This window comes from Entelurus aequoreus, linkage group LG17, assembly GCF_033978785.1.
Source record: "Entelurus aequoreus isolate RoL-2023_Sb linkage group LG17, RoL_Eaeq_v1.1, whole genome shotgun sequence".
NCBI classification, from domain to species: domain Eukaryota; kingdom Metazoa; phylum Chordata; class Actinopteri; order Syngnathiformes; family Syngnathidae; genus Entelurus; species Entelurus aequoreus.
This window is the reverse complement of record NC_084747.1, coordinates 16,859,515-16,887,513: the sequence shown is the minus strand read 5'-3', so window position 1 is coordinate 16,887,513 and position 27,999 is coordinate 16,859,515. Positions and strand designations below refer to the sequence as shown.

General features: G+C 40.4%; 2 protein-coding genes across 3 annotated transcripts in view; one reads left to right on the top strand and one right to left on the bottom strand.

Annotated features, from left to right (window-relative positions):
• Nucleotides 1-742: 742 nt before the first annotated feature.
• On the bottom strand, nucleotides 743-14,504 carry grsf1 (G-rich RNA sequence binding factor 1). The gene is made up of 13 exons (XM_062025066.1): nucleotides 14,101-14,504; nucleotides 13,726-13,867; nucleotides 13,507-13,662; nucleotides 12,049-12,183; nucleotides 11,842-11,980; nucleotides 11,657-11,778; nucleotides 9,417-9,551; nucleotides 9,210-9,348; nucleotides 9,021-9,142; nucleotides 1,448-1,545; nucleotides 1,148-1,283; nucleotides 899-983; nucleotides 743-827 (listed from the first exon to the last, which is right to left on the bottom strand). Exons 1-12 carry the CDS (start codon nucleotides 14,272-14,274, stop codon nucleotides 931-933), a joined length of 1,551 nt encoding a protein of 516 aa, XP_061881050.1. The 5' UTR covers nucleotides 14,275-14,504; the 3' UTR covers nucleotides 743-827; nucleotides 899-930.
• An 8,125-nt stretch (nucleotides 14,505-22,629) lies between these two features.
• jak2b (Janus kinase 2b) overlaps nucleotides 22,630-27,999 on the top strand; it is a 69,126-nt gene continuing 63,756 nt past the window's right edge. The window contains exons 1-2 of one of the 2 annotated variants that reach the window (XM_062025065.1): nucleotides 22,630-23,111; nucleotides 23,382-23,441. The gene's annotated coding sequence lies outside the window, so the exon portion shown is untranslated. The remainder of the gene's footprint in view (nucleotides 23,112-23,381; nucleotides 23,442-27,999) is intronic. The other variant, XM_062025064.1, reaches the window with a different exon arrangement.

The following is a 27,999-nucleotide window of genomic DNA, read 5'->3' as shown; positions in this document are numbered from 1 at the left end:
AAGACTTTTAAAGTCATTTTGATAGTAGGCTAATATAGACACATGTGTTGCCTTCATTATAACACTTATATAAGACTTTTAAAGTCATTTTGATAGTAAGCTAATATAGACACATGTGTTGCCTTCATTATAACACTTATATAAGACTTAAAGTCATTTTGATAGTAGGCTAATATAGACACTTACATCAAGTGTTGCCTTCATTATAGCACTTATAAGACTTTTAAAGTCATTTTGATAGTAGGCTAATATAGACATGTGTTGCCTTCATTATAGCACTTATATAAGACTTTTAAACTCATTTTGATAGTAGGCTAATATAGACACGTGTTGCCTTCATTATAGCACTTATATAAGACTTAAACTCATTTTGATAGTAGGCTAATATAGACACTTACCTCATGTGTTGCCTTCATTATAACACTTATATAAGACTTTTAAAGTCATTTTGATAGTAGGGTAATACAGCTAATATAGACACTTACATCATGTGTTGCCTTCATTAAAGCACTTATATAAGACTTTTAAACTCATTTTGATAGTAGGCTAATATAGACACTTACTTCATGTGTTGCCTTCATTATAACTTGATTACATATAACTTATATAAGACTTTTAATTTTTTGCGGCTCCAGACAGATTTTGTTGTTGTATTTTTGGTCCAACATGGCTCTTTCAAAGTTTTGGGTTGCCGACCCCCTGCTGTAGTGTAAAAGTGTCAAAAAATATATATAGACGGAAACATTCTTATTGTTTTATTTGTAATGTTTGCTGTCATTCGTAAATAAATATACCGGAGTCTCATGCTTGTGGATTCAGGCACTTTGCTAAAAGAGAGAAAGAAATGTTTTCACTGGTGACAAAAAGGATGCAAAGTCAAGGAAAGAAAAGTTCTCACCTGGTTTACAAGCAGACGTTCCGGAATTTCTTTTACCTTTCATCGTCAGAATCAGAGTTCAGAAACAATTCGATGTATCGTCCACCTGAAGTGACACACAAGGGATTGAATTGGAAACACTGTGGCTGTAGGCGAACTCCCTTTTTTGGAACTAGCAGCATCTTTTAAAAAGTTGGTGTGAAAGTCAGAGAGTGCAGTTGTTTACGATGATGGTGCTATTCCTGCTGACTCAGCGGTTCACCGCCTCACCTATGTTCATTCTGTCGTGGGACATGGCCGCCACCGCGTCCTCGTGGCAGTCGAAGTAAACGTCGGCCTCGCCGCTCGGCCGCCCGTCTGGACCGAGCTCCAGTCGGATCATGGACACCGACAGCGGGGAGAAGAACTGCCGCAGATGAAAACATATTTGAAGATGAGTAATGACAACAAAAAGAAAGCCTTTTTTTTTTTTAAATAAAAAATGTGTGAATGCTGAGGATGATTACAATGTGCTTTACAGCATTCAAACAATAAATATAAACACTAACGTTGTTGATTTTATTTTTTTACCTTAACGATGTCTTCTCCAGACGCGTGGAAGGAAAGTCCTCTCAAGTGGACGTAATGTGATGACAGGCTGGAGGTCTTTGAAGGCCGAGGTGCAGCAACTAGTGAAGAGAACACACTTTTAATGACTAAGTGTTCATTTTCTGCCTCCCTCTTATTTTTCAAATGCTGTCATTTGCTGGATAAGTCTGCATATTCATTCATCTGATCGTTTTCAGGACTCATGCAGATCCCAAATACAGATCAGCAGGTACCAGAAGGTAAGAACATTTGGTTTTGCATAATATTACGAAACAAAACGGCAGATATGTCTTACCTTATACACACACCATAATAATACTCATATGTTGAAGCACAGTACAATCTAGGGATGATACCGTATTTTCCGCACCATAAGCCGCACCTAAAAAACACAATTTTTCTCAAAAGCTGACAGTGCGGCTAATAACCCGGTGCGCCTTATATATGGATTAATATTCATATTTATTTTCATAAAGTTTAGGTCTCGCAACTATGGTAAACAGCCGCCGTCTTTTTTCCCCGTAGAAGAGGAAGCGCTTCTTCTTCTACGGTAAGCAACCGCCCCCGTAGAAGAGGAAGCGCTGCTTCTTCTACGGTAAGCAACCGCCCCCATAGAAGAGGAAGCGCTTCTTCTTCTACGGTAAGCAACCGCCCCCATAGAAGAGGAAGCGCTGCTTCTTCTATGGTAAGCAACCGCCCCCATAGAGGAAGCGCTGCTTCTTCTACGGTAAGCAACCGCCCCCATAGAAGAGGAAGCGCTGCTTCTTCTACGGTAAGCAACCGCCCCCGTAGAAGAGGAAGCGCTGCTTCTTCTACGGTAAGCAACCGCCCCCGTAGAAGAGGAAGCGCTGCTTCTTCTACGGTAAGCAACCGCCCCCATAGAAGAGGAAGCGCTGCTTCTTCTACGGTAAGCAACCGCCAAGGTGAGCACCCGCCCCCGTAGAAGAAGAAGCGCGCGGATATTAAGTTATTTCATTTGTGTGTTTCTGTAAAGACCACAAAATGGCTCCTACTAAGAGACACGCGTACAAGGTTCCACTGACTTTTGATATTCCTGTGAACCGCACTGTGGATAAAACGGGAACACGTACGGTGAATATTCGCACCACAGGGAATGAGAAGTCGTCCTTCACTGTGGTTCTAGCTTGCCATGCTAACGGCCAGAAACTTCCACCCACGGTGATATTCAAAAGGAAGACCTTGCCAAAAGAGAACTTTCCAGCCGGCGTCATCATAAAAGCTAACTCGAAGGGATGGATGGATGAAGAAAAGATGAGCGAAGACACCGGGTGACTTTTTTCACGCAGCTCCGTCCCTGTTGATCTATGACTGCATGCGCGTCCACATCACAGATGGTGTCAAAAAACAAGTGAAGCACACCGAAGAATAATTCGAGGGATTTGTGGATGAGTAATAACTTCAGAAAGTGAGCTTTAAATGTTTATTTTGTGTGTTGTGTGACATTAACGTATGAGCAACGTTGACTTATTTATGTTGTTATTGCTCTGCGCTATTTTGAGTGTTACTATTTTTGTGATTGCACATTTGCACATTACATTGGGAGTGAACAGAGTTGTTAGAACGCTGGTTTGTAATATATTATTAAAGTTTGACTGACCTATCTGACTGTTTTTTTGACATTCCCTTTAGCGTAGCGTAGGTGCGGCTAATAGGTAAACAAAGTTTTGAAATATGCCATTCGTTGAAGGTGCGGCTTACAACACGGGGCGGCTTATGGTGCGGAAAATACGGTACTCAAAACCAATTTTCCCGGTTGTTCGATAAGAAAATAACTGATTCTTTGGACTCGGATCCCTTTTTGAGAACCGGTACCCGTTATCGAGACCACTATAGTAAAGAAAAAGAGTTGTTTTTTTATTTCGAATCCCTGGGAACGAATCTCATCCCGACCAGAAATGCCCCGTGAGACATCACGTAGCTCAGTCATTAGGCGCAGATAAGGAAAGCAGGAAAAACAATGGACCGGAAAAAGCGCTCCAAGGTGTAATAAAGTTCAAAACTAAAAGGTATAATCCAATGAATAACTTTACTGAGAGATTTGAGCAGGGTACAAACACATGACCAACACTTTTACGACCCACCGGAAACATAGCAACCAGGCTAGCAACGCACCTCCTTTACGGCAGCTGTCGCAACGTTCTTAAAGCAACCGCAGCACATACATATATATACAACACATCCCCCTTTTTGAACTTTTGTTTTTCTTTCCTTGTGAACAAAACAAAATCACACTGTATATGTGTTGTCTGTCTAATTATAAATAATGCAGACGAGGCGTGTTGGCTGAGTTCCTGACGTTTACTTTCTTAGCTGCCGGGTGGCGACACGCAACAACACTTTTCGGGGCTACCGCGCATGCTCGTCACTCCCGTTGCATGCTGGGTAGCGTAGTTGTTATATTCCCTAGCTCATAACATCACATCTTTCCCCCTATAAATAAATAATGTTAACACGGTAAAGTGTATTTCTTTGTTTAGCTTTAACTTTTCATTTTTTAGCATTGTAACCACATTTGCAAACAACTTTTCTCTTCATAGAATTTTCTTTCAATAAAGAAATAAAGTGCAAAAATGTCAAATAGCAGCAGAATTGCACTTTTTGGAGAGCTGTATTATTTTCAGTTTTGTGCCCAAGGGACTGATTTTATTTAACACTATATTATTATTTATACACCTATAGTGATCACAGAGACGGGTTGTTTTTGTGTTACTGTATATATTTGTTTTTCTGAAAAATCTCACTTAATATACTTTGGGTAACAACAGTCAATATTTATTTATTTTAATTTATTTTTTTAGGGGGGTAACAGTCAATATTTATTTATTTATTAGATTTTACTTTATTCTTATATATAAAAAGTGAGCTTTTGTTAAACCAAATATTATGTGTTTTTTTCCATATACAACAACCTATCTGGACTCTAAGAGAATCGGTTCGATAAGAGGATTCAATAATAGGCTCGAACTCGATAATTTCTTATCAAACATCATCCCTAGTACAATCCATCAAGCGGTGCGGCTTCAAAGCTTACCAAAGTCGTACTAAAACATGTTGATAGATTTTTTAACGCCGTGTGTAATGTTCTATATTTTCAATGGAACATGTTGGTGTCGTTTACTCGAGTCATATTGCAGTCTACACGTATCTCTTATGTGTGACTGCCGTCTACTGGTCACACTTTATCATTTCACCATGTACCAAATAAAATAGCTTTGAGGTCGGTAAGCACAACCAGAATTATTCCGTACATTAGGCGCACTGTCGAGTTTTGAGAAATTGAAAGGATTTTAAGTGCGCCTTATAGTCTGTAAAATACGGTACTAAGAGACTGAAAGACTATAGAGTCATACCAAAGACTATAAAAATGGGACCCATTGCCTCCCTGTTGGCACTCCGCATCAAGGGTTGGAATTAAAAGTGAAAGTACCCATGATTGTCACACACACACTAGGTGTGGTGAAATTATTCCCTGCATTTGACCCATCACCCTTGATCACCCCCCCCCCTGGGAGGTGAGGGGAGCAGTGAGCGGCAGCGGTGGCCGCGCCGGTGAATCATTTTTGGCGATTTAACCCCCAATTCCAACCCTTGATGCGGAGTGCCAAGCAGGGAGGTAATGGCTCCCATTTTTTTTATAGTCCTTGGTATGACTCGTCCGGGGTTTGAACTCACAACTAGGGATGTCCCGATCCGATATTGATATCGGAAATCAGTCCGATATTAGCCAATAAAGTGAATATCGGATTTTATCTGGCTGAATCTAAAAACTCCGATATAAGCTGTCCATTTTCTGCTGCAGCATGTCTATAATAGGTGACTCTGGTTTGATCACACTCCAACACAGTAGGTAGCGGCAATGCCCCTTAATTAACGTTACTGCCGGCCGCGGAAGAAGAGCGTCTCTGATCCAGCATGCACTGCCCAGGTGATCACAACAACGACAACGCGTGTGCTTGCAACAAAGTGTAGTGTTGTCGGCTGTGTGGAAGTATTTTCACCTAAACTCGGCCAAAGACGTTGCCGCTAAAGGCGACATTTGTCAGGCGCAAGTGTCCCGTGGAGGGACAGAACCGGGAAGGTTCAATACAAGCAACCTCATCGCACATTTGAAAAAACACCGCAAAAAAGAACGTGAGGATTTTGGCGAGAGCTGCAAGGCGAAGCAACAAACCTCTGGCTCGCTTCAGCAACCCACGCTGGCCGAAAGCTTTGCAAGACGTGACAAACTACCACGGGACAGCAAAAAGGCAATGGCCATAACAGAAAAGATAGCCCAGTTTATTGTGCTTGATGACCAGCCCGTCGGTGGTGAGTAATGTCGGGTTTAAACGCTTAATGGAGCACCTCCAACCTCGCTACATTATTCTCAGCCGCCACTACATTGTAGACAAAACTATACCCCAGATGCACGAAGAGGTTAAAAAGTACACAGCATGCCGAAATGCTTATCTTCTTAAAAATAAAATCTCCACATTATGCTCGGACTGCAGAAAGTGGAGAAGGAGGAGGAGTAGTAAGGGTAGTCAGCACTGACTGATTATTATTTGTTTTATGCTCTTGTTATTAGAGTGATATGTTTATTGTGTTTACACTATTCTTCAGTGATGACTAAGAGTAATTACTACATTGTTTTGGGCACAGTCAGTCAGTGAAACTGGAGCTGTGAACTCTTAACTTAGAGCAGTTGGACAGTGGACAATATTGTGTTGTTTTTGTCCCCGCCCACAGTTGTTTCCAACATATGCTGACAGTAAAAAAATAACTGAAGTGAACTTGAATTGTTTGCACTTTAAAACGTTTTTGTTTTGTTTTTTAAATTGGATTTAAGTTAAAGTTAAAGTACCAATGATTGTCACACACACACTAGGTGTGGTGAAATTTGTCCTCTGCATTTGACCCATCCCCTTGATCACCCCCTGGGAGGTGAGGGGAGCAGTGGGCAGCAGCGTAGCCGCGCCCGGGAATCATTTTTGGTGATTTAACCCCCAATTCCAACCCTTGATGCTGAGTGCCAAGCAGGGAGGTAATGGGTCCCATTTTTATAGTCTTTGGTATGACCCGGCCGGGGTTTGAACTCACAACCTACCGATCTCAGGGCGGACACTCTAACCACTAAGCCACTGAGTAGGATTAGGATTTAGGTTATTTTTCAGGGTTTTCTAATTTATTCTTAATTTATTCTATTCAATTGTATAATTATGTTGGTATTAGTGGTTATTTTGCACTTAAATATAACATTTATTATTGGATTTGTTGAGGTTAAAATTTATGTAACCAATTGGTTAATAATAAATGGGTCAGTTTTTCCTATACCTATTTTTGCTGACTATTGTTTTCTGTTTTAACACTACAACATCAGTAACAGTAACATCACTTTATCAAGCCTTTTCTAACATTCCACACAACAAAATAAGGAATAAATATATGTATGATTCGTGCCTATATCGTATCGTATTGATATCGGCCAATACTCAAGGCTACAATATCGGTATCGTGTCGGAAGTGAAAAAGTTGTATCGGGACATCCCTACTCACAACCTACCGATCTCAGGGCGGACACTCTAACCACTAAATCACCAAAATGATTCCCGAGCGCGGCCACCGCTGCTGCTCACTGCTCCCCTCAACTCCCACGGGGTGAACACGGGGATGGGTCAAATGCAGAGGATAACGTCACCACACCTATTGTGTGTGTGTGACTATCATTTGGACTTTAACTTTACAATTTTTATGTATTTTTGGTGCTGTTCTTACTTTACTGCTATAAAATCTACACTGTGGGTGGACTAAAAGAAGGATCTGGACTTTTCCTGGCACGTTCTAAAAATGGTAAGATGTAGGAATTAATATTGTAAAAAAAGCAAACCAAAGTACCATATTTTTCGGACTATAAGTCGCATTTTTTTTCATAGTTTGGCCGGGGGTGCGACTTATACTCAGGAGCGACTTATGTGTGAAATTATTAACACATTACCGTAAAATATCAAATAATATTAGTTAGCTCATTCACGTATGAGACTAGACGTATAAGATTTAATGGGATTAGGAGTGACAGATTGTTTGGTGAACGTATAGCATGTTCTATATGTTATAGTTATTTGAATGACTCTTACCATAGTATGTGACCCGTGCTGGAAAAATCAGTCGGAATGCGCACAGGCTAATTTTGAGCTACAGGCAAATAAGTGAAAAAAATGTATCTTGGTTGAAATTGAGATTTTCACAAAAATGAGTCCATAAAGCCACAATCTAGCGATCCCAATCATCGAAATAGCAAGAAAACATCTTAAATCACCTTTATTTGAAGGTTTTGTACGAGGTATGTCTTCAGAAATTAGTCCTTTGTGTTAAAATTCCTTGAGAAAATCAAGTGTTTTCAACGCTCACTCGCGGCAATAAGGGGGAATCCCCCTAGCCATATTTGCTATCATTGTGACGCCAAGTTTACGTACTTTCTAAAAATGAGCATGGAATTCCCGACGACGCCATTCTGAACCAATATAATTCGAGTTTTTAAACCTGTCCCGACGTAAACAAATCCGGCTTGTTGCTAACCGGAACACCGGTCGCTGTGAGGCGTACCCTCATTGGTTGAATCACCCCGCGCGGTGCATTGTGGTATCATGGCTGCGCCCTGATGAAAAACAACACAGTAATTCGAGCGGAATATTATGTGAAAAAAGGTGATTTTCGAACATTTAATTATTATTTTTGTGGATAAGTTAGACTGTTTTACATTCCGTAATGGATTTAGAAGGTGGAGAGGGTACACAGGTGGTTGCAAGTGCGCTAAATTCACTGCAGTCGGCAAATCTTCTTAGTGCTGCTGGTCAAGAATATTACGGACAGCTGACCAGCTGACAAACTGACCAGTGAACAAAAAAACTGTGACATAACAGTGTTGAAATTTTTGTACATAACCGTTTTCAATAGAGTTTAATATATATTTTTCCTTTAGACATGGGATTTGACTTTAATTGTACCAATTTTGGTGTTGCTACAAGGACTTTTAAGGTATGGTTGCTATGGAGTTTTGTTTTGGCACATTCTGTTCTGGAACAGTAAACTTTTAAGCTGTTTTTTCTCAAAACGGACCCTCAAACTCGGTCGACTTCAATCAGATGTAACTCGGTCATTTTCTGTCCGATTCCAACAAACCATGTATCATTTTGAAGGTCTTTAGATGGAGAATGTGTAAATAACAATAACTCAGTTTTTAAAATGTCCTCATTGTGACTCATTTTGCCAGCACAGGTCACATATGTTACGTTAACATACCAGGCACGTGCTCAGTTGGTTATTTATGCCTCATATAACGTACACTTATTCAGCCTGTTGTTCACTATTCTTTATTTATTTTAAATTGCCTTTTTTTAATGTCTATTCTTGGTGTTGGCTTTTATCAAATACATTTCCCCCAAAAATGCGACTTATATATGTTTTTTTCCTTCTTTATTATGCATTTTCGGCCAGTGCGACTTATACTCCGAAGCGACTTATACTCCAAAAAATACGGTAAGAGAAGATGTCTAACCAGGTCTGGCGGCTGTGTGTAGAGGAGAGACCCTCTTCTTGGTGACCTCGCTGCTTAGTGACGATGAACCCCTCCATCTGGACTGAAGCTCCTGGCTCGTGCTGGGAAACACCTCGATGTACCTGACCATCACAAGACACTTGTCACTTGACTGACACGACACGACACGACAGAATCCTTTGAGACTACCTTTCCTCGATGAGCTGTCTGTCCTTCTGCAGGGCTTCGTCCGCCGCTTCCTGCGTGGCAAACCACACGAAGGCTTCCCCCGTGTTCCTTCCTTTGCGGTTTGTGATAATGGTGATGCCTTTCTTTATGATGTCCAGACCTCAACCACATAAATGTGTTTCATGAGCGGGCGAAACAAGAGCAGTATTGAGCTCGCTATGTCCTTACCAGAAAAGAAGAGGACGATGTCATTTTCGGTGCAGGAGAACGGGAGACCTCGGAGTCGGACCACCCGACTATCGGCGGGAGACTGGGTCGTTTTCTTCAGGATTTCTTCCGCGTCGCTGTCTGTTACTTCGTAAACTGTGGAGGGAGGAGCACAACATTAGGGACAACTGCACTCATTCTGAATGATACCTGATACAGGTTGTAGTTTCACCATGTTGACATTGGGCAAGGTTTCCCCTTAATGTATTTGATTGCGCCACGGCAACCTAAAATGTGTTTTTTTTACGTGAAAACAAAATAAAGTAGTATAATGTACTATAGCGTCCAGAACACAGGTGTCAAACTCGAGGCCCGCGGGCCACATCTGGCCCTCCACGTCATTTTATATGGCCCGCTAAAGACTGGAAATATTATCCATCCATCCTAACAGAATTTTAACGCAAAAACAGTAGTAGTTTTTCTCAATTTACCCTAAACTGTATTGTCATTTTTATTAATTTGATGGGTAGTTTGCTGTAAAGTGAAGTACTTTTATTTAGACAAAAACTTGTTTGGAAAGTATGATAACATACTGTAAGATGTAATACTGTAATGCCATCTCCAAGTTGGGGAGGAGACCCTGCCCCAAGTGGAGGAGTTCAAGTACCTCGGAGTCTTGTTCACGAGTGAGGGAAGAGTGGATCGTGAGATCGACAGGCGGATCGGTGCGGCGTCTTCAGTAATGCGGATGCTGTATCGATCCGTTGTGGTGAAGAAGGAGCTGAGCCGGAAGGCAAAGCTCTCAATTTACCGGTCGATCGAAACGTTCCCATCCTCACCTATGGTCATGAGCTTTGGGTTACGACCGAAAGGACAAGATCACGGGTACAAGCGGCCGAATTGAGTTTCCTCCGCCGGGTGGCGGGTCTCTCCCTTAGAGATAGGGTGAGAAGCTCTGTCATCCGGGGGGAGCTCAAAGTAAAGCCGTTGCTCCTCCACATGGAGAGGAGCCAGATGAGGTGGTTCGGGCATCTGGTCAGAATGCCACCCGAACGCCTCTCTAGGGAGGTGTTTGGGGCACGTCCGACCGGCAGGAGGACACGTTGGGAAGACTATGTCTCCCGGCTGGCCTGGGAACGCCTCGGGATCTCCCGGGAGGAGCTGGACGAAGTGGCTGGGGAGAGGGAAGTCTGGGCTTCTCTGCTTAGGCTGCTGCCCCCGCGACCCGACCTCGGATAAGCGGAAGAAAATGGATGGATAATATACTGTCATATTTGTTGCAATAGTGAATAACTACTCAGTGGCCTCGTGGTTAGAGTGTCCGCCCTGAGATCTAAATGAGCTAAATAATATTATTTGATATTTTACGGTAATGTGTTAATAATTTCACACATAAGTCGCTCCTGAGTATAAGTCGCACCCCCGGCCTAACTATGAAAAAAACTGCGACTTATAGTCCGAAAAAATACGGTACACCCCCCGCTACCCCCACTCAACTCAATTTTTTGGACTATAAGTCGCAGTTTTTTCCATAGTTTGATTTTTTTGCCGATATTATCCAACTCTTAATTATTGATTCCGATATCAACCGATACGATATATACAGTCGTGGAATGAACACGTTATTATGCCTACCGTATTTTTTCGGACTATAAGCCGCTCCGGAGTATAAGTCGCACTGGCCGAAAATGCATAATAAAGAAGGAAAAAAACATACATATGTCGCATTTTTGGGGAAATGTATTTGATAAAATCCAATGACTTATGCGGGGGTGCGACTTATACTCAGGAGCGACTTATGTGTGAAATTAACACATTACCGTAAAATATCAAATAATATTATTTAGCTCATTCACGTAAGAGACTAGACGTATAAGATTTCATGGGATTTAGCGATTAAGAGTGACAGATTGTTTGGTAAACGTATAGCATGTTCTATATGTTATAGTTATTTGAATGACTCTTACCATAATATGTTACGTTAACATACCAGGCACGTTCTCAGTTGGTTATTTATGCCTCATATAACGTACACTTATTCAGCCTGTTGTTCACTATTCTTTATTTATTTTAAATTGCCTTTCAAATGTCTATTCTTGGTGTTGGATTTTATCAAATAAATTTCCCCCAAAAATGCAACTTATACTCCAGTGCGACTTATACATGTTTTTTTCCTTCTTTATTATGCATTTTCTGCCGGTGCGACTTATACTCCGGAGCGACTTATAGTCCGAAAAATACGGTAAGAGAAGATGTCTAACCGGGTCTGGCGGCTGTGTGTAGAGGAGAGACCCTCTTCCTGGTGACCTCGCTGCTTGGTGACAATGAACTACTCAATCTGGACTGAAGCTCCTGGCTCGTGCTGGGAAACACCTCGATGTACCTGACCATCACAAGACACTTGTCACTTGACTTGACACGACACGACAGAATCCTTTGAGACTACCTTTCCTCGATGAGCTGTCTGTCCTTCTGCAGGGCTTCGTCCGCCGCTTCCTGCGTGGCAAACCACACGAAGGCTTCCCCCGTGTTCCTTCCTTTGCGGTTTGTGATAATGGTGATGCCTTTCTTTATGATGTCCAGACCTCAACCACATAAATGTGTTTCATGAGCGGGCGAAACAAGAGCAGTATTGAGCTCGCTATGTCTTTACCAGAAAAGAAGAGGACGATGTCATTCTCGGTGCAGGAGAACGGGAGACCTCGGAGTTTGACCACCCGACTATCGGCGGGAGACTGGGTCGTTTTCTTCAGGATTTCTTCCGCGTCGCTGTCTGTTACTTCGTAAACTGTGGAGGGAGGAGCACAACATTAGGGACAACTGCACTCATTCTGAATGATACCTGATACAGGTTGTAGTTTCACCATGTTGACATTGGGCAAGGTTTCTCCTTAAAGGCCTACTGAAAGCCACTACTACCGACCACGCAGTCTGATAGTTTATATATCAATGATGAAATCTTAACATTGCAACACATGCCAATACGGCCGGGTTAACTTATAAAGTGCAATTTTAAATTTCCCGCTAAACTTCCGGTTGGAAACGTCTATGTATGATGACGTATGCGTGTGACGTCACGACAGCAACGGAAGTATTCGTACCCAATGTGTCACCATACAAACTGCTCTGTTTTCATCGAACAATTCCACAGTATTCTGGACATCTGTGTTGGTGAATCTTTTGCAATTTGTTTAATGAACAATGAACACAGCAAAGAAGAAAGCTGCAGGTGGGAAGCGGTGTATTAGCGGCCGGCTGCAGCAACCGTGAGTACGCAGCTTTGGCTTCCAAACATTTGATCGCTTGCCCGTACGTGCGTGCCGCTATGTGTATGTCACGTACGTAACTTTGGGGAAATATATGTGCTGTATGAACTTTACGGAGGTGAACGGTACTTTGGGCTGTGGGATGAGTGTGTTGTGCGGGTGTTTGATTTGTATTGGCGGGTTATATGGACGGGAGGGGGGAGGTGTTTGTTATGCGGATTAATTTGTGGCATATTAAATATAAGCCTGGTTGTGTTGTGGCTAATAGAGTATATATATGTCTTGTGTTTATTTACTGTTTTAGTCATTCCCAGCTGAATATCAGGTCCCACCCGCCTCTCACAGCATCTTCCCTGTATGAATCGCTTCCACTGCCCTTGAATCCTTCACTCTCACTTTCCTCATCCACAAATCTTTCATCCTCGCTCAAATTAATGGGGTAATCGTCGCTTTCTCGGTCCGAATCGCTCTCGCTGCTGGTGGCCATGATTGTAAACAATGTGCAGATGTGAGGAGCTCCACAACCTGTGACGTCACGCTACTTCCGGTACAGGCGAGGCTTTTTTATCAGCGACCAAAAGTTGCGAACTTTATCGTCGATGTTCTCTACTAAATCCTTTCAGCAAAAATATGGCAATATCGCGAAATGATCAAGCATGACACATAGAATGGACCTGCTATCCCCGTTTAAATAAGTAAATTTCATTTCAGTAGGCCTTTAAGAGTTGGACAATATTGGAATATCGGCAAAAAGCCATTATCGGACATCTCTAGTCGCGGGCCTTAGTTTTTACACCTGTGTATACCACAATTAGCCTACGCAAGTGTCGAAACGACATTCAAACCTTCCACGTAGCGAGGTCCGAGGTACTGTCTGTGCTTCTCCAAGGCTTTCCTCACGTCCTCCTCGTGCTCCAGCTCCACGAAGGCGCGTCCAGACGGCCTGCCCTGGCCGTCCATGGTCATGTGGACGCCCGACACGCCTTTCCGGACCTGACACTCTGGAGCAAAAGTCAGTGGATAACGTCACGGTACTCTCCGTGCGTGCAGTCCGGACCTCTCACCTGAGAAGAAGCGCACTACGTCCTGGGACGTGCATGCCCACGGCAGACCTTGGACCTGGACAATGTACACATCCTTCTTCTCGGGCTGCTCCGCCACCTGGAAGGCTGGCAGGGGAGGATATGTATCGTCCTCATAAGGTGCCTGAAACAAATGTACAAAGCGGGTTTTAAAGCTGGAAGAAGTAGCTGTGGAGAGGGAAGTCCGGGCTTCCCTGCTTAGGCTGCTGCCCCCGCGACCCGACCTCGGATAAGCGGAAGAAGATGGATGGATTTTTAAAGTAATGACTCACATTATACAGACTTTAAAATCGAGCTGTGACGTGTTGGATGCTATTGTTTGTGTCCTGTGAGGCCACAAGCTGGGGTGATGCTAACCTTGCTGCACAGGCTGCGCCGCACTGCGACTTGTAGTCCCCGGAGAGAGTCCGTCCCGGTCTTGGACGTCAACGTGGAACTCGGAACGAAAGCACACCTGGCGGACGTGGTCAGGTGACTGGCCGCCACACACCTGTGTAATAACGCCAACACTGACCGACAGCTACGAGACATGCTAGCAACCGAGTGTTGCGCGGTTTTAAAGGCTCTCAAACGCGACGCGGGAAGAAAATGAGATGATTAATGTTCGTCAGAGGCGCGCATGAACAGCATTAATTTAATTTCATTCCATTCAATTAATTTGTTGTCGATGGTAAAGGTAGAACTTCCTCACGTGGGGCAGTCAAGGACGAGACGCGAGTCAGCCTGAAAACACTTCCTGTATCCGGTGCGAATTTCCAAAATAAAACCGAGCTTACGTGTGCAGAAACATAAGACATCATATAAGTAGACGCAGCATTTTTTTTTATTTTTTTTTTCTATAAACCTTTATTTATAAATTTCAACATTTACAAACAGTTGAAAACAATATATAATGTAAGTACAAAAAAAGTACAAAACAGCGCCAGGGGGTTGTAAATTCAAAGTAACTAAAATAGAATGCAAAATATATATGTACAATTTTATATATATATATATATATATATATATATATATATATATATATATATATATATATATATATATATATATATATATATATATATATATATATATATAATAGGGGTGTGGGAAAAAATGTATTCGAATTCGAATCGCGATTCTCACGTTGTGCGATTCAGAATCGATTCTCTTTTTTTTTTTTAAATCGATGATTTTTTGGGGGGGGGTATTTTTTTTTACTTTTTTTTTTTTAAATTAATCAATCCAACAAAACAATACACTGCAATACCATAACAATGCAATCCAATTCCAAAACCAAACCCGACCCAGCAACACTCAGAGCTGCAATAAACAGAGCAATTGAGAGGAGACAAACACGACACAGAACAAACCAAAAGTAGTGAAACAAAAATGAATATTATCAACAACAGTATCAATATTAGTTACAATTTCAACATAGCAGTGATTAAGAATCCCTCATTGACTATCTCATTAGACATTTATAAAAAAAAAATTAAAAAAAGAACAATAGTGTCACAGTGGGTTACACTTGCATCACATCCCCCCAAGCCCTGAATGACCGGACTCTCGCTCAGGGCCTCATGAACGGCCTTCAGCTCATCAGAGCCATGCTCCCCCCACCATCACCCTCCCCACCAATGCCAGCACTTCATTAAAGGAGTTAAAGAACTCAAAGGACATCACAGGACTCCAAAAACATAACAGGACTGTAAAGGCCCTCTCCATCAAAGAAGAGGATGTACGCCGGCAGTTCTTGAAGCTGAATATGCGGAAGGCCCCCGGGCCGGACGGTGTCTCCCCCTCCACTCTCAGACACTGTGCGGACCAGCTGGCTCCTGTCTTCACCGACATTTTTAACACCTCTCTGGAGCTATGCCGCGTGCCGTCCTGCTTTAAGACCTCCACCATTGTCCTTGTCCCCAAGAAAGCACGGATCACAGGACTAAATGACTACAGGCCGGTCGCGCTGACGTCTGTGGTCATGAAGTCCTTTGAGCGCTTGGTCCTGGCCCACCTCAAGGACATCACCGCCCCCCTCCTGGACCCACTGCAGTTCGCCTATAGAGCCAACAGGTCTGTGGATGATGCAGTGAACCTGGCCCTCCACTTCATCCTGGAGCATCTGGACTCCCCAGGAACCTACGCTAGGATCCGGTTTGTGGACTTCAGCTCTGCCTTCAACACCATCCTCCCTGGACTGCTACGAGACAAGCTCTACCAGCTCAGCGTGCCCGACTCCCTCTGCAGTTGGATCAATGACTTCCTGACAGACCGAAGACAGCACGTGCGGCTGGGGAAGATTGTCTCGGACAGTCGAACCACAAACACTGGTACTCCTCAGGGCTGTGTACTCTCCCCCTGGCTCTTCTCCCTGTATACAAACTGCTGCACCTCCAGTCACCAATCCGTAAAACTGCTCAAGTTTGCGGATGACACCACCCTCATCGGGCTCATCTCGAATGGCGATGAGTCCGCCTACAGGAGAGAGGTGGACCGGCTGACGTCCTGGTGCAGCCTCAACAACCTGGAGCTGAACGCCCAGAAAACAGTGGAGATGATCATGGACTTCTGGAAAGTCACAGCCCCACCATCCCCCCCTCACCCTGATTGACTCTTCCACCCCCGTCCCCATTGTGGACTCCTTCCGTTTCTTGGGCACCACCATCACCCAGGACCTCAAGTGGGAGCCGACCATCAGCTCCCTCATCAAGAAGGCCCAGCAGAGGATGTACTTCCTGCGGCAGCTGAGGAAACTTAAGGTGCCGACCGAGATGCTGGTGCAGTTTTACTCAGCCATCATAGAGTCCATCCTCACCTCCTCCATCACAGTGTGGTTCCCCGGCGCCACAGTCCAGGATAAGCATCGACTGCAACGCATTGTACGTGCTGCTGAGAAGGTGATTGGCTGCAAGCTCCCATCCCTCCAGGACTTGTTCTCCTCCAGGACCAGGAGGCGTGTGGGTCGGATCACAGCTGACTCTTCTCACCCTGGACACAAACTATTCTCCCCTCTCCCCTCAGGCAGGAGACTACGCTCCATCCAGACCCACACCTCCCGCCACCTGAACAGTTTTTTCCCCTCGGCCATCAGGCAAATGAACAATAACTCCTAACAGTAGCTCCTTGAATTCCTTGAATTCCTTCTAAGTCTATCTGATAGCTCAGTTACAGCTCTTTTTATTACCAAATATGTGTTATATGTGTTTTATGTTGCACGTTTGCACCAAGAAAAATTCCTAGTTTGTGAACCCGTTCTCAAACAATGGCAATAAAACTATTCTGATTCTGATATTGAATCGAATCGTGGGACACCCAAAGATTCACAGCCCTAATATATATATAATAAACAAAGTGCAAAGCCATAGGCTGACTCAATCTCAGTAAATAACTTAAAAGTTAAAAGTAAAAAAAATAATAATTTGTTTTTTGTCATAAAGAAATACAATCATGTGTGCTTACGGACTGCATCCCTGCAGACTGTATTGATTTATATTGATATATAATGTATATATTGTGTTTTTTATGTTGATTTAATAAAAAATAAAATATATATATATATATATATTTTTTTTTTTTTATTTTTTTTTTTTTTTTATTTCTTGTGCGGCCGCGGCCCGGTACCAATCGGTTCACGGACCGGTACCGGGCCGTGGCCCGGTGGTTGGGGACCACTGGTTTAAAATACAAATCCGTGATCTACAATAGAAAAAGGAGAAAGTGTGGAATCCAATGAGACCTTGTACCTAAGTTACGGTCAGAGCGAAAAAAGATACACCCTGCACTGCCTCTCTAGTCCTTCGCTCTAACGTTCCTCATCCACGAATCTTTCATCCTCGCTCAAATTAATGGGGTAATCGTTGCTTTCTCCGTCCGAATCTCTCTCGCTCCATTGTAAACAATGGGGAATTGTGAGCAGCCCCTCCTCCTGTGACGTCACGCTACTTCCGGTATAGGCAAAGCTTTTTTTTTATCAGCGACCAAAAGTTGCGAACTTTGTCGTCGATGTTCTCTACTAAATCCTTTCAGCAAAAATATGGCAATATCGCGAAATGATCAAGTATGACACATAGAATGGATCTGCTATCCCCGTTTAAATAAAAAAAATTCATTTCAGTAGGTCTTTAAAGACATACTGTACTTATTGCAGAAATCCTGATCATGTGTAAAAAAAAAAAAAAATTACGGTTTTGTTTGTGTTACAAAGTGATATAAAAGAACATTGCATGTTTATATATTTTTTTTTACACAATTTCCACAATTCCTATGTTACCATAAAAAGGAAAGAAAACAAAGAAAGACAACTATTGTGTGAAGAATAGATAGGTACGGAATATATCATGTACAATACCTTTGTTAAATATTAATAAAGACATATAAAAGGGTAAAAAGACAAACAAAACCTAAGCATTGTATAATTTTGAATGTGTCATAAATTATGCCTTGTTAGATAACAATGAATGAATCAATTCAGGATAATTATAACTGTGACGCTTTGGTACCTCAAGCTTATAAACAAGCACGGTACTGTTTCCTACTGAGTTATTCATTTAACTTGTTTCATAATAACATTTTTAGTAATGTGCCAGCATACAGATATTATCCAGGAAAAACAAAAAAACTCTGAGGTCCCATTTTTCAGCAAAAATCCAACTTCTCTTTTATTCCCTTCTCCCACTCCACCCTTATTTTCTCTTCTGCTTTTTGTATTTTTGTTCATCCACTTCTTCCTCATAATCGTCATCGCTTCTTAGTCTTTTTTTTTTTTTTTTGCTGGGGTGTCTGGAAAAGTACCAAGAAGATAACTCTTTTTCTTTTTTTTTACTTGTTTACAACTATGAGTGAATTATGTGGTCAATGCATTCCATAATAGATAAATCCCTGCTGATTTGATGTAAAGAGATTATTTGAATGTCTCAAATATTGACTTTATTGGAATGCATAACCATATTTGCCCATCATACACTGGCAAGAACATAACATTATGAAAGATTTGTCATAGAGGCACTAATTATGTAACCAAAATATTAAAAACAGCTCTTAATGTGATGCATTCCAGATGAATAATGGCTGATAACTACACCATTGACTTCCATAACATTGACATTTGCATTTGCAGTAATATAAAGACACAACAAATCCCCGCTCAGCAATTATGATCAATAACCATCACACTCGATGTCCACGGGATAAAAAAAATGTCAGTTTAAAAACTGCTGCAAAATATGATCAATAATATTTATGTATAATATATTAATAAGCGGTAGAAAATGGATGGATGGATGGATGGATATTAATTTTTGTATACACCATTAGTACAGTAACATCAATAGAAGATGCCCATTTGTCATTTTTAGTAGCAAAGCATCCTCCACAAACATACAAAAATGTGTTTACTCACGCCAAATGATTCATAAGAATTTTTTTTAAATAAAAAAAAAATAATAATACATTATTAAAAAAATAAATAAATTAAATTAAAAATAATTTATATATATATATATATATATATATATATATATATATATATATATATATATATATATATATATATATATATATATATATATATATATATATGTTAGGTCAGGAAAAAACACAGAGGCTATTTCATCCCTACAAGCCTGTGTCGCAGGTTTCCCTGCTCTTCAGGGGATTTTTTATTTTATTGAATTTTTTCCCCTGAAGAGCAGGGAAACCTGCAAAACAATAAATAAATAAAAAATGTAATAAATTATTTAAAAAAATAAATAAATAAATATATTTATACATATATATACGTAATATATATATATATATATATATATATATATATATATATATATATATATACATATATATATATATATATATATATATATATATATATATATATATATATATATATATACACGTTATGTCAGGAAAATACACAGAGGCTTTTTCATCCCTACAAGCCTGTGTCGCAGGTTTCCCTGCTCTTCAGGGGATTATTTTATTTTATTTTATTTTTTCCCCCTGAAGAGCAGGGAAACCTGCAAAACAGGCTTGTAGGGATGAAATAGCTTCTGTGTTTTTTCCTGACCTAATGTATATTCCGCTCTACCCCAGTATTGAGCACTGTATAATGGATAAACCACAGAAACCTTGACTGTATATATATATATATATATATATATATATATATATATATATATTTATTCATTTATTTTATTTTTAATTTATTTATTTTTCTTCAATTAAGAAAAACGATTCGCAAATATAAAAACAACTTTATTCAAGTTAAAACTTTTGACAGTAATATTTATTTGAGAGGGGAAAACAAGCTCAGCCTATAAGTTAACGCGTTTATTTTATCATCCCCTCGTTGTAAACCATGTTATGGTATTTAATAATGCCGACGTGATATGTTGTTTTGCCGTTGTGGTCAGCTGGGTAGAAAGGACAAGTAGCTCTGACGACCTTAACTTGACTGAAACTGTCATTGTTGAGAGCAAATTATGAGTGCAAGTGTGTGGATCGCGCAGGGTGGAATATTATTACCAAAAGCTTTAGTATGAAGAAATGTGTTTTTATAGTTACGAATCTTTTTTTTTTTCTTTACTTGCATAAAACGTTTATACTTGCGAAAGTTTTTTTTAATTGAAGAAAATTGTTTATTTTGCTTCCAAATCGTTGAGCGTGAGTAAAAACATTTGTGTGTGTTTCTGGCGTAATTTCACTCCATACAAAACGTGTTAAATATTTATCAACCATATTTATTTATTTTCCCCTGATTTCATTTTACATTCTTTCAAACTACATCTACAGTCTGTCTGATCAAATTTGTCATATTATCGTTGAAGTGTGAAGGATGCTGATATTTCCTACGGCCTTCAACGCATCACGCGGCTGTGGGAGAGGTGGCAAGAGCATATCAGTTCAATAAGTCATTACTCAATTCATTTTTATTTGAAAATATTCTATATTAATTAAAAATATGATAACTTATTTCGTTATTTCATACATTTTTTTGGCCGCACTTTGGACGTCCGTGTGTAAAAAAGGTTGTATTATAGTTAAAGTGCGAAGGATGCTGATATTTCCTACAGCCCTCAACGCATCACGCGGCCGTGGGAGAGGTGGCAAGAGCATACCAGTTCAATAAGTCATTATTCAATTCATTTTTATTAGAAAATATTATATATTAATTCAAAATATTGTAACATATTTTATTATTCCATACATTTTAATTACATTTTTTAAGCCGCACTTTGGACGTCCGTGTGTAAAAAAGATCGTATTATTGTTAAAGTGCAAAGGATAATGATATTTCCTACAGCCCTTCAACGCATCACGCGGCCATGGGAGAGGTGGCAAGAGCATATCAGTTCAATAAGTCATTATTCAATTCATTTTTATTTGAAAATATTATATATTAATTCAAACTATGATAACATATGTTATTATATCATGCATTCTAATTACATTTTTTTGGCCGCACTTTGGACGTCCGTGTGTAAAAAAAGTAATGGTATTGTTAAAGTGTGAAGGATACTAATATTTCCTATAGTTCTCAACGCATCACGCAGCCGTACACTCCGGTGGCAAGAGCATATCAGTTCAATAAGTCATTATTCAATTCATTTTTATTTGAAAATATTCTATATTAATTCGAAATATGATAACATATTTCATTATTTCATACATTTTTTTGGCCGCACTTTGGACGTCCGTGTGTAAAAAAGGTGGTATTATTGTTACAGTGTGAAGGATGCTGATATTTCCTACAGCTCTCAACGCATCACGCGGCCATGGGAGAGGCCGGTACACTCCGGTGGCAGGAGCATATCAGTTCAATAAGTCATTATTCAATTAATTTTTATTTGAAAATATTTAATTTTTAATTGAAAATATTTAATATTAATTAAAAATATAATAACATATTTTATTCTGACATTAATTTTAATTACATTTTTTTGGCCGCACTTTGGACGTCCGTGTGTAAAAAAGGTCGTATTTTTGTTAAAGTGTGAAGGATACTGATATTTCCTAGAGTTCTCAACGCATCACGTTGCCGTACACTCCGGTGGCAAGAGCATATCAGTTCAATAAGTCATTATTCAATTCATTTTTATTTGAAAATATTCTATATTAATTCAAAATATGATAACATATGTAATTATTTCATACATTTTTTTGGCCGCACTTTGGACGTCCATGTGTAAAAAAAGGTCATATTATCGTTAACGTGTGAAGGATACTGATATTTCCTAGAGTTCTCAACGCATCACGTTGCCATACACTCCGGTGGCAAGAGCATATCAGTTCAATAAGTCATTATTCAATTCATTTTTATTTGAAAATATTCTATATTAATTCAAAATATGATAACACATGTAATTATTTCATACATTTTTTTGGCCGCACTTTGGACGTCCATGTGTAAAAAAAGGTCTTATTATCGTTAAAGTGTGAAGGATGGTGATATTTCCTATAGCCCTCAACGCATCACGTAGCCGTGGGAGAGGCCGGTACACTCCGGTGGCAAGAGCATATCACTTCAATAAGTCATTGTTCAAATAATTTTTATTTGAAAATGTTCTATATTCATTCAAAATATGATAACATATTTCATTAATTTCATAAAAAAAAGTTGGCCGCCCGTGTGTAAAAAAAAGGTAATATTATCGTTAAAGTGTGATGGATACTGTTATTTCCTACAGTTCTCAACGCATCACGCGCCGTACACTCCGGTGGCAAGAGCATATCAGTTCAATAAGTCATTGTTCAAATCATTTTTATTTGAAAATGTTCTATATTCATTCAAAATATGATAACATATTTCATTAATTTCATTTAAAAAAATTTGGCCGCCCATGTGTAAAAAAAGGTCATATTATCGTTAAAGTGTGATGGATGCTGTTATTTCCTATAGCCCTCAACGCATCACGCGGCCGTGGGAGAGGCCGGTTGTTGACTTGAGGCTTCGGCAGCTTCCCAGCTAGAAAAAAGCCAAACAAGTGGATGAGTTGTCAACATAGTTGGCGCTCCTTAACGACCACTTTCTCCTTCCCGTTTTTGGTTGCGCGCCAGCGGGGTCACCTTATGTGGATAACTGACGTCGCCGCGGCGGGGACACAGTTGGTGTTTCGTTCGGAGGCTGACGTTAAAAGGCTTAAAGTTATGTCGACGAGATAGACCGACGAAGACGGGATAAAGTTGGGATGTGGCCGTGCTGGGCTTCAGCCCCCGGGGAACCTGAATGGCGGGTTATTTGGACTGAAATGTGTCGTCTGCCGGAGGAATTATTAATATAACTTTTCCCCCCCCAAGTAAGCCGTGTCAAAGTCCGACCTGGCCTAGGAAGCTAACGGCTAGCTAGCAGGCTAGCTAAGCGCCGCACCGCTGGCTGCTGCTCGCCCCCCAAAGTGAGTAAACACACTCTTTTGTAACCGATATCACACACTTTAGCGTAAAAACATTATTTTGTGGAGGTGTCCCAAGTAATCATCTCGTTAAGCCATTGCTATCTGCAAAGCTTTCGCTCATGTCACTTCCTTACAGTGCGACTATGACTAATATATATATATATATATGATTAATATTACACTCGGTCATGTGCATATATCATTATGGGATGTGGTGGCTATTTTTAAGCACCTGTCATTTGGAAACCGTGCCAGGTTTTTTTTTTGCAGGCTGCAAGGCATGGAGCAATGTAGCCAGTTTTGCAGAACGTAACAAAAGCTTGACTTCCTGTGAGTAATGATTGCATGCAAGCTGCAAGACTGGCCCTAGTTCGAGTGTTGCATGGTGATAACTTGATAAGTGGGAGGTCGAGCGCTCTTCCCGTCTTACAACACTGACCTGGTTTCCTAAGGAAAGCAGGATTTGCTGGAGAAATGTTTTTTTTTAAAATAATATGCTTTTGATTGATTGATTGAAGCTTTTATTAGTGGATTGCACAGTACAGTACACATTCCGTACAATTGACCACTAAATGGTAACACCCGAATAAGTTTTTCAAATTGTTTAAAGGCCTACTGAAAGCCACTACTACCGACCACACAGTCTGATAGTTTATATATCAATGATGAAATCTTAACATTGAAACACATGCCAATACGGCCGGGTTAACTTATAAAGTGCAATTTTAAAATTCCCGCCACACTTCCGGTTGAAAAACTCCTTTGGATATGATTTATGCGCGTGACGTCACAAAATCCACGGAAGTGGTTGTACCCAATCGACCCGATACAAAACCCTCTTGTTTTCTTCAACAAAATTCCACAGTATTCTGGACATCTGTGTTGGTGAATCTTTTGCAATTTGTTTAATGAACAATGGAGGCCGCAAAGAAGAACGTTGTAGGTGGGATCGATCGGTGTATTAGCGGCTAAGTACAATACTTACAGCAACACAACAAGGACTACTTACTACGCCTAGCCGATGCTTGCCGCCAAACCCACGGATGAAGTCCTTCGTCGTGAAGATTAGGGCTGGCTGGCGTAGGTGGAGCGCTAATGTTTTTATCATAGTTCTGTGAGGTCCGGTTGCTAAATTAGCCTTAGCGTCGTTAGCAACAGCATTGTTAAGCCTTACCAGGCTGAGAATTTTTAACCGTGTAGTTACATGTACATGGTTTAATAGTATTGTTGATCTTCTGTCTATCCTTCCAGTCAAAAACCTCTTGTTTTCTTCGACAAAATTCCACATTATTCTGGACATCTGTGTTGGTGAATCTTTTGCAATTTGTTTAATGAACAATGGAGGCTGCAAAGAAGAACATTGTAGGTGGGATCGATCGGTGTATTAGCGGCTAAGTACAATACTTACAGCAACACAACAAGGACTACTTACTACGCCTAGCTCCGAATCTCTCGCTCCATTGTAAACAACGGGGAATTGTGAGGAATACTATCTCCTGTGACGTCACGCTACTTCCGGTACAGGCAAGGCTTTTTTTTATCAGCGAGCAAAAGTTGCGAACTTTATCGTTAATTTTCTCTACTAAATCCTTTCAGCAAAAATATGGCAATATCGCGAAATGATCAAGTATGACACATAGAATGGATCTGCTATTCCCGTTTGAATAAAAAAAATCAATTTCAGTAGGCCTTTAAGTCGGGGTCCACATAAATCAATTCATGGTATAAATATATACTATCAGCATAATACAGTCATCACACAAGTTAATCATCAGAGTATATACATTAGGGGTGTGGGAAAAAATCGATTCGAATTCGAATCGCGATTCTCACGTTGTGCGATTCAGAATCGATTCTCAGTTTTAAAAAATCGTTTTGTTTTTTTAATATATTTTTATTTTTTTAAATTTTTTTTAAACTAAAGGCCTACTGAAATTATTTTTTTTTATTTAAACGGGAATAGCAGATCCATTCTATGTGTCATACTTGATCATTTCGCGATATTGCCATATTTTTGCTGAAAGGATTTAGTAGAGAAAATCGACGATAAAGTTCACAACTTTTGCTCGCTGATTAAAAAAAGCCTTGCCTGTACCGGAAGTAGCGTGACGTCACAGGAGCTAGTATTCCTCACAATTCCCCGTTGTTTACAATGGAGCGAGAGATTCGGAGCGACAAAGCGACGATTACCCCATTAATTCGAGCGAGGATGAAAGATTCGTAGATGAGGAACGTTACAGTGAAGGACTCGAGAGGCAGTGATGGACGTATCTTTTTTCGCTCTGACCGTAACTTAGGTACAAGCTGGCTCATTGGATTCCACACTCTCTCCTTTTTCTATTGTGGATCACGGATTTGTATTTTAAACCACCTCGGATACTATATCCTCTTGAAAATGAGAGTCGAGCACGCGAAATGGACATTTAAAGTGACTTTTATCTCCACGACAATACATCGGTGACACACTTAGCTACTGAGCTAGCGTGATAGCATCTGGCTCAAATGCAGATAGAAACAAAATAAATAAACCCCTGACTGGAAGGATAGACAGAAGATCAACAATACTATTAAACCATGTACATGTAACTACACGGTTAAAAATTCTCAGCCTGGTAAGGCTTAACAATGCTGTGGCTAACGACGCTAAGGCTAATTTAGCAACTTAGCAACCGGACCTCACAGAACTATGATAAAAACATTAGCGCTCCACCTACGCCAGCCAGCCCTCATCTTCCCATCAACAGCCGTGCTCACCTGCGTTCCAGCGATCGACGGCGCGACGAAGGACTTCATCCGTGGGTTTGGCGGCAAGCATCGGCTAGGCGTCTGCTAAGTAAGTAGTCCTTGTTGTGTTGCTGTAAGTATTGTACTTAGCCGCTAATACACCGATCGATCCCACCTACAACGTTCTTCTTTGCAGCCTCCATTGTTCATTAAACAAATTGCAAAAGATTCACCAACACAGATGTCCAGAATACTGTGGAATTTTGTCGAAGAAAACAAGAGGTTTTTGTATCGGGTCCGATGGGGTCCAACCACTTCCGTGGATTTTGTGACGTCACACGCATAAATCATATCCAAAGGAGTTTTTCAACCGGAAGTGTGGCGGGAATTTTAAAATTGCACTTTATAAGTTAACCCGGCCGTATTGGCATGTGTTTCAATGTTAAGATTTCATCATTGATATATAAACTATCAGACTGCGTGGTCGGTAGTAGTGGCTTTCAGTAGGCCTTTAATCAATCCAACAAAACAATACACAGCAATATCCAATCCAATCCACTTTATTTATACAGCACATTTACACAACAAGAAGGTTTCCAAAGTGCTGCACAGCCATGTTAAAAATAATATTACAAACAATATTAAAAACAATATTGTGCTACACCAATTACTGAATAAAAACAAAGAATAAATGAATAGAAAACCAATACAGAAACAATATAAAAAATAAATATGGTTAAAAACTATTTTAAAGGGTAAAACCAATTAAAACAGTAAAATAGACATCAAAATGTATAAAAAAAACCACAGAGGACAACAGAGGACAGAAGACCACACAACTCACGTAGTGTTAAAAGCCAAAGAATAAAAGTGGGTCTTAAGACGAGACTTAAAACACTCCACTGTGGAAGCAGTTTGAACATGGAGGGGCAGAGTGTTCCAGAGTTTAGGGCCGACCACAGAGAAGGCCCTGTCTCCCCTGGTTTTAAGTCTCGTCCTGGGCACCACGAGCTGGAGCTGGCTCTCGGACCTCAGAGCGCGCGCAGGAGTGTAAATTTGGATGAGGTCCGAGATATACTGAGGTGCCAGTCCATGTAAAGCTTTAAAAACAAACAGCAAGGATTTAAAATCAATTCTAAAATGAAAGTGCAAACTCCGAAGAATTGGGGTTATATGCTCGCGTTTCCTGGCCCCTGTTAAAAGTCGTGCTGCCGCGTTCTGGACTAACTGCAACCGGGAGAGAGCTTTTTGGCTACTGCCAGCATAAAGTGCATTGCAGTAGTCCAGGCCACTTGAAATAAAAGCATGCACGACTTGTTCAAAAAGGTTAAAAGATAAAAATGGTTTTACCTTTGCTAAAAGACGAAGATGATAAAAACACGATTTTAAAACGCCATTGACTTGTTTGTCGAATTTAAAATCGCTGTCCATAGTGACGCCAAGGCTGGTGACTTTGGGACGCACATCATTTTGCAATGGTCCCAAGTCAGTGAGGGCCGGACCAAAAACTGAAATTTCCGTTTTTCCCTCATTCATTATTAAAAAAATTCTGGGCTAACCAAGCCTTGACATCACATAGACAGACACAGACAATACCATAACAATGCAATCCAATTCCAAAACCAAACCCGACCCAGCAACACTCAGAACTGCAATAAACAGAGCAATTGAGAGGAGACACAAACACCACACAGAACAAACCAAAAGTAGTGAAACCAAAATGAATATTATCAACAACAGTATCAATATTAGTTACAATTTCAACATAGCAGTGATTAAAAATCCCTCATTGACATTATCATTAGACATTTATAAAAAAAAAATAAAAAAAGAACAATAGTGTCACAGTGGCTTACACTTGCATCGCATCTCATAAGCTTGACAACACACTGTGTCCAATATTTTCACAAAGATAAAATAAGTCATATTTTTGGTTCATTTAATAGTTAAAACAAATTGACATTATTGCAATCAGTTGATAAAACATTGTCCTTTACAATTATAAAAGCTTTTTACAAAAATCTACTACTCTGCTTGCATGTCAGCAGACTGGGGTAGATCCTGCTGAAATCTATGTATTGAATGAATAGAGAATCCTTTTGAATCGGGAAAAAAATCTTTTATTGAATCGAGAATCGTGGTGAATTGAAAAAAAAAATCGATT

Excerpts from the sequence above, each read along its gene's own strand:
- grsf1 (XM_062025066.1), bottom strand. The coding sequence starts at position 14,274 with ATGTCTCGTAGCTGTCGGTCAGTGTTGGCGTTATTACACAGGTGTGTG. Across the intron at positions 9,349-9,416 it reads CATCGTCCTCTTCTTTTCTG|GTCTGGACATCATAAAGAAA; the intron begins GTAAGGACATAG and ends TATGTGGTTGAG. Across the intron at positions 1,284-1,447 it reads CTGGAGAAGACATCGTTAAG|TTCTTCTCCCCGCTGTCGGT; the intron begins GTAAAAAAATAA and ends CATCTGCGGCAG.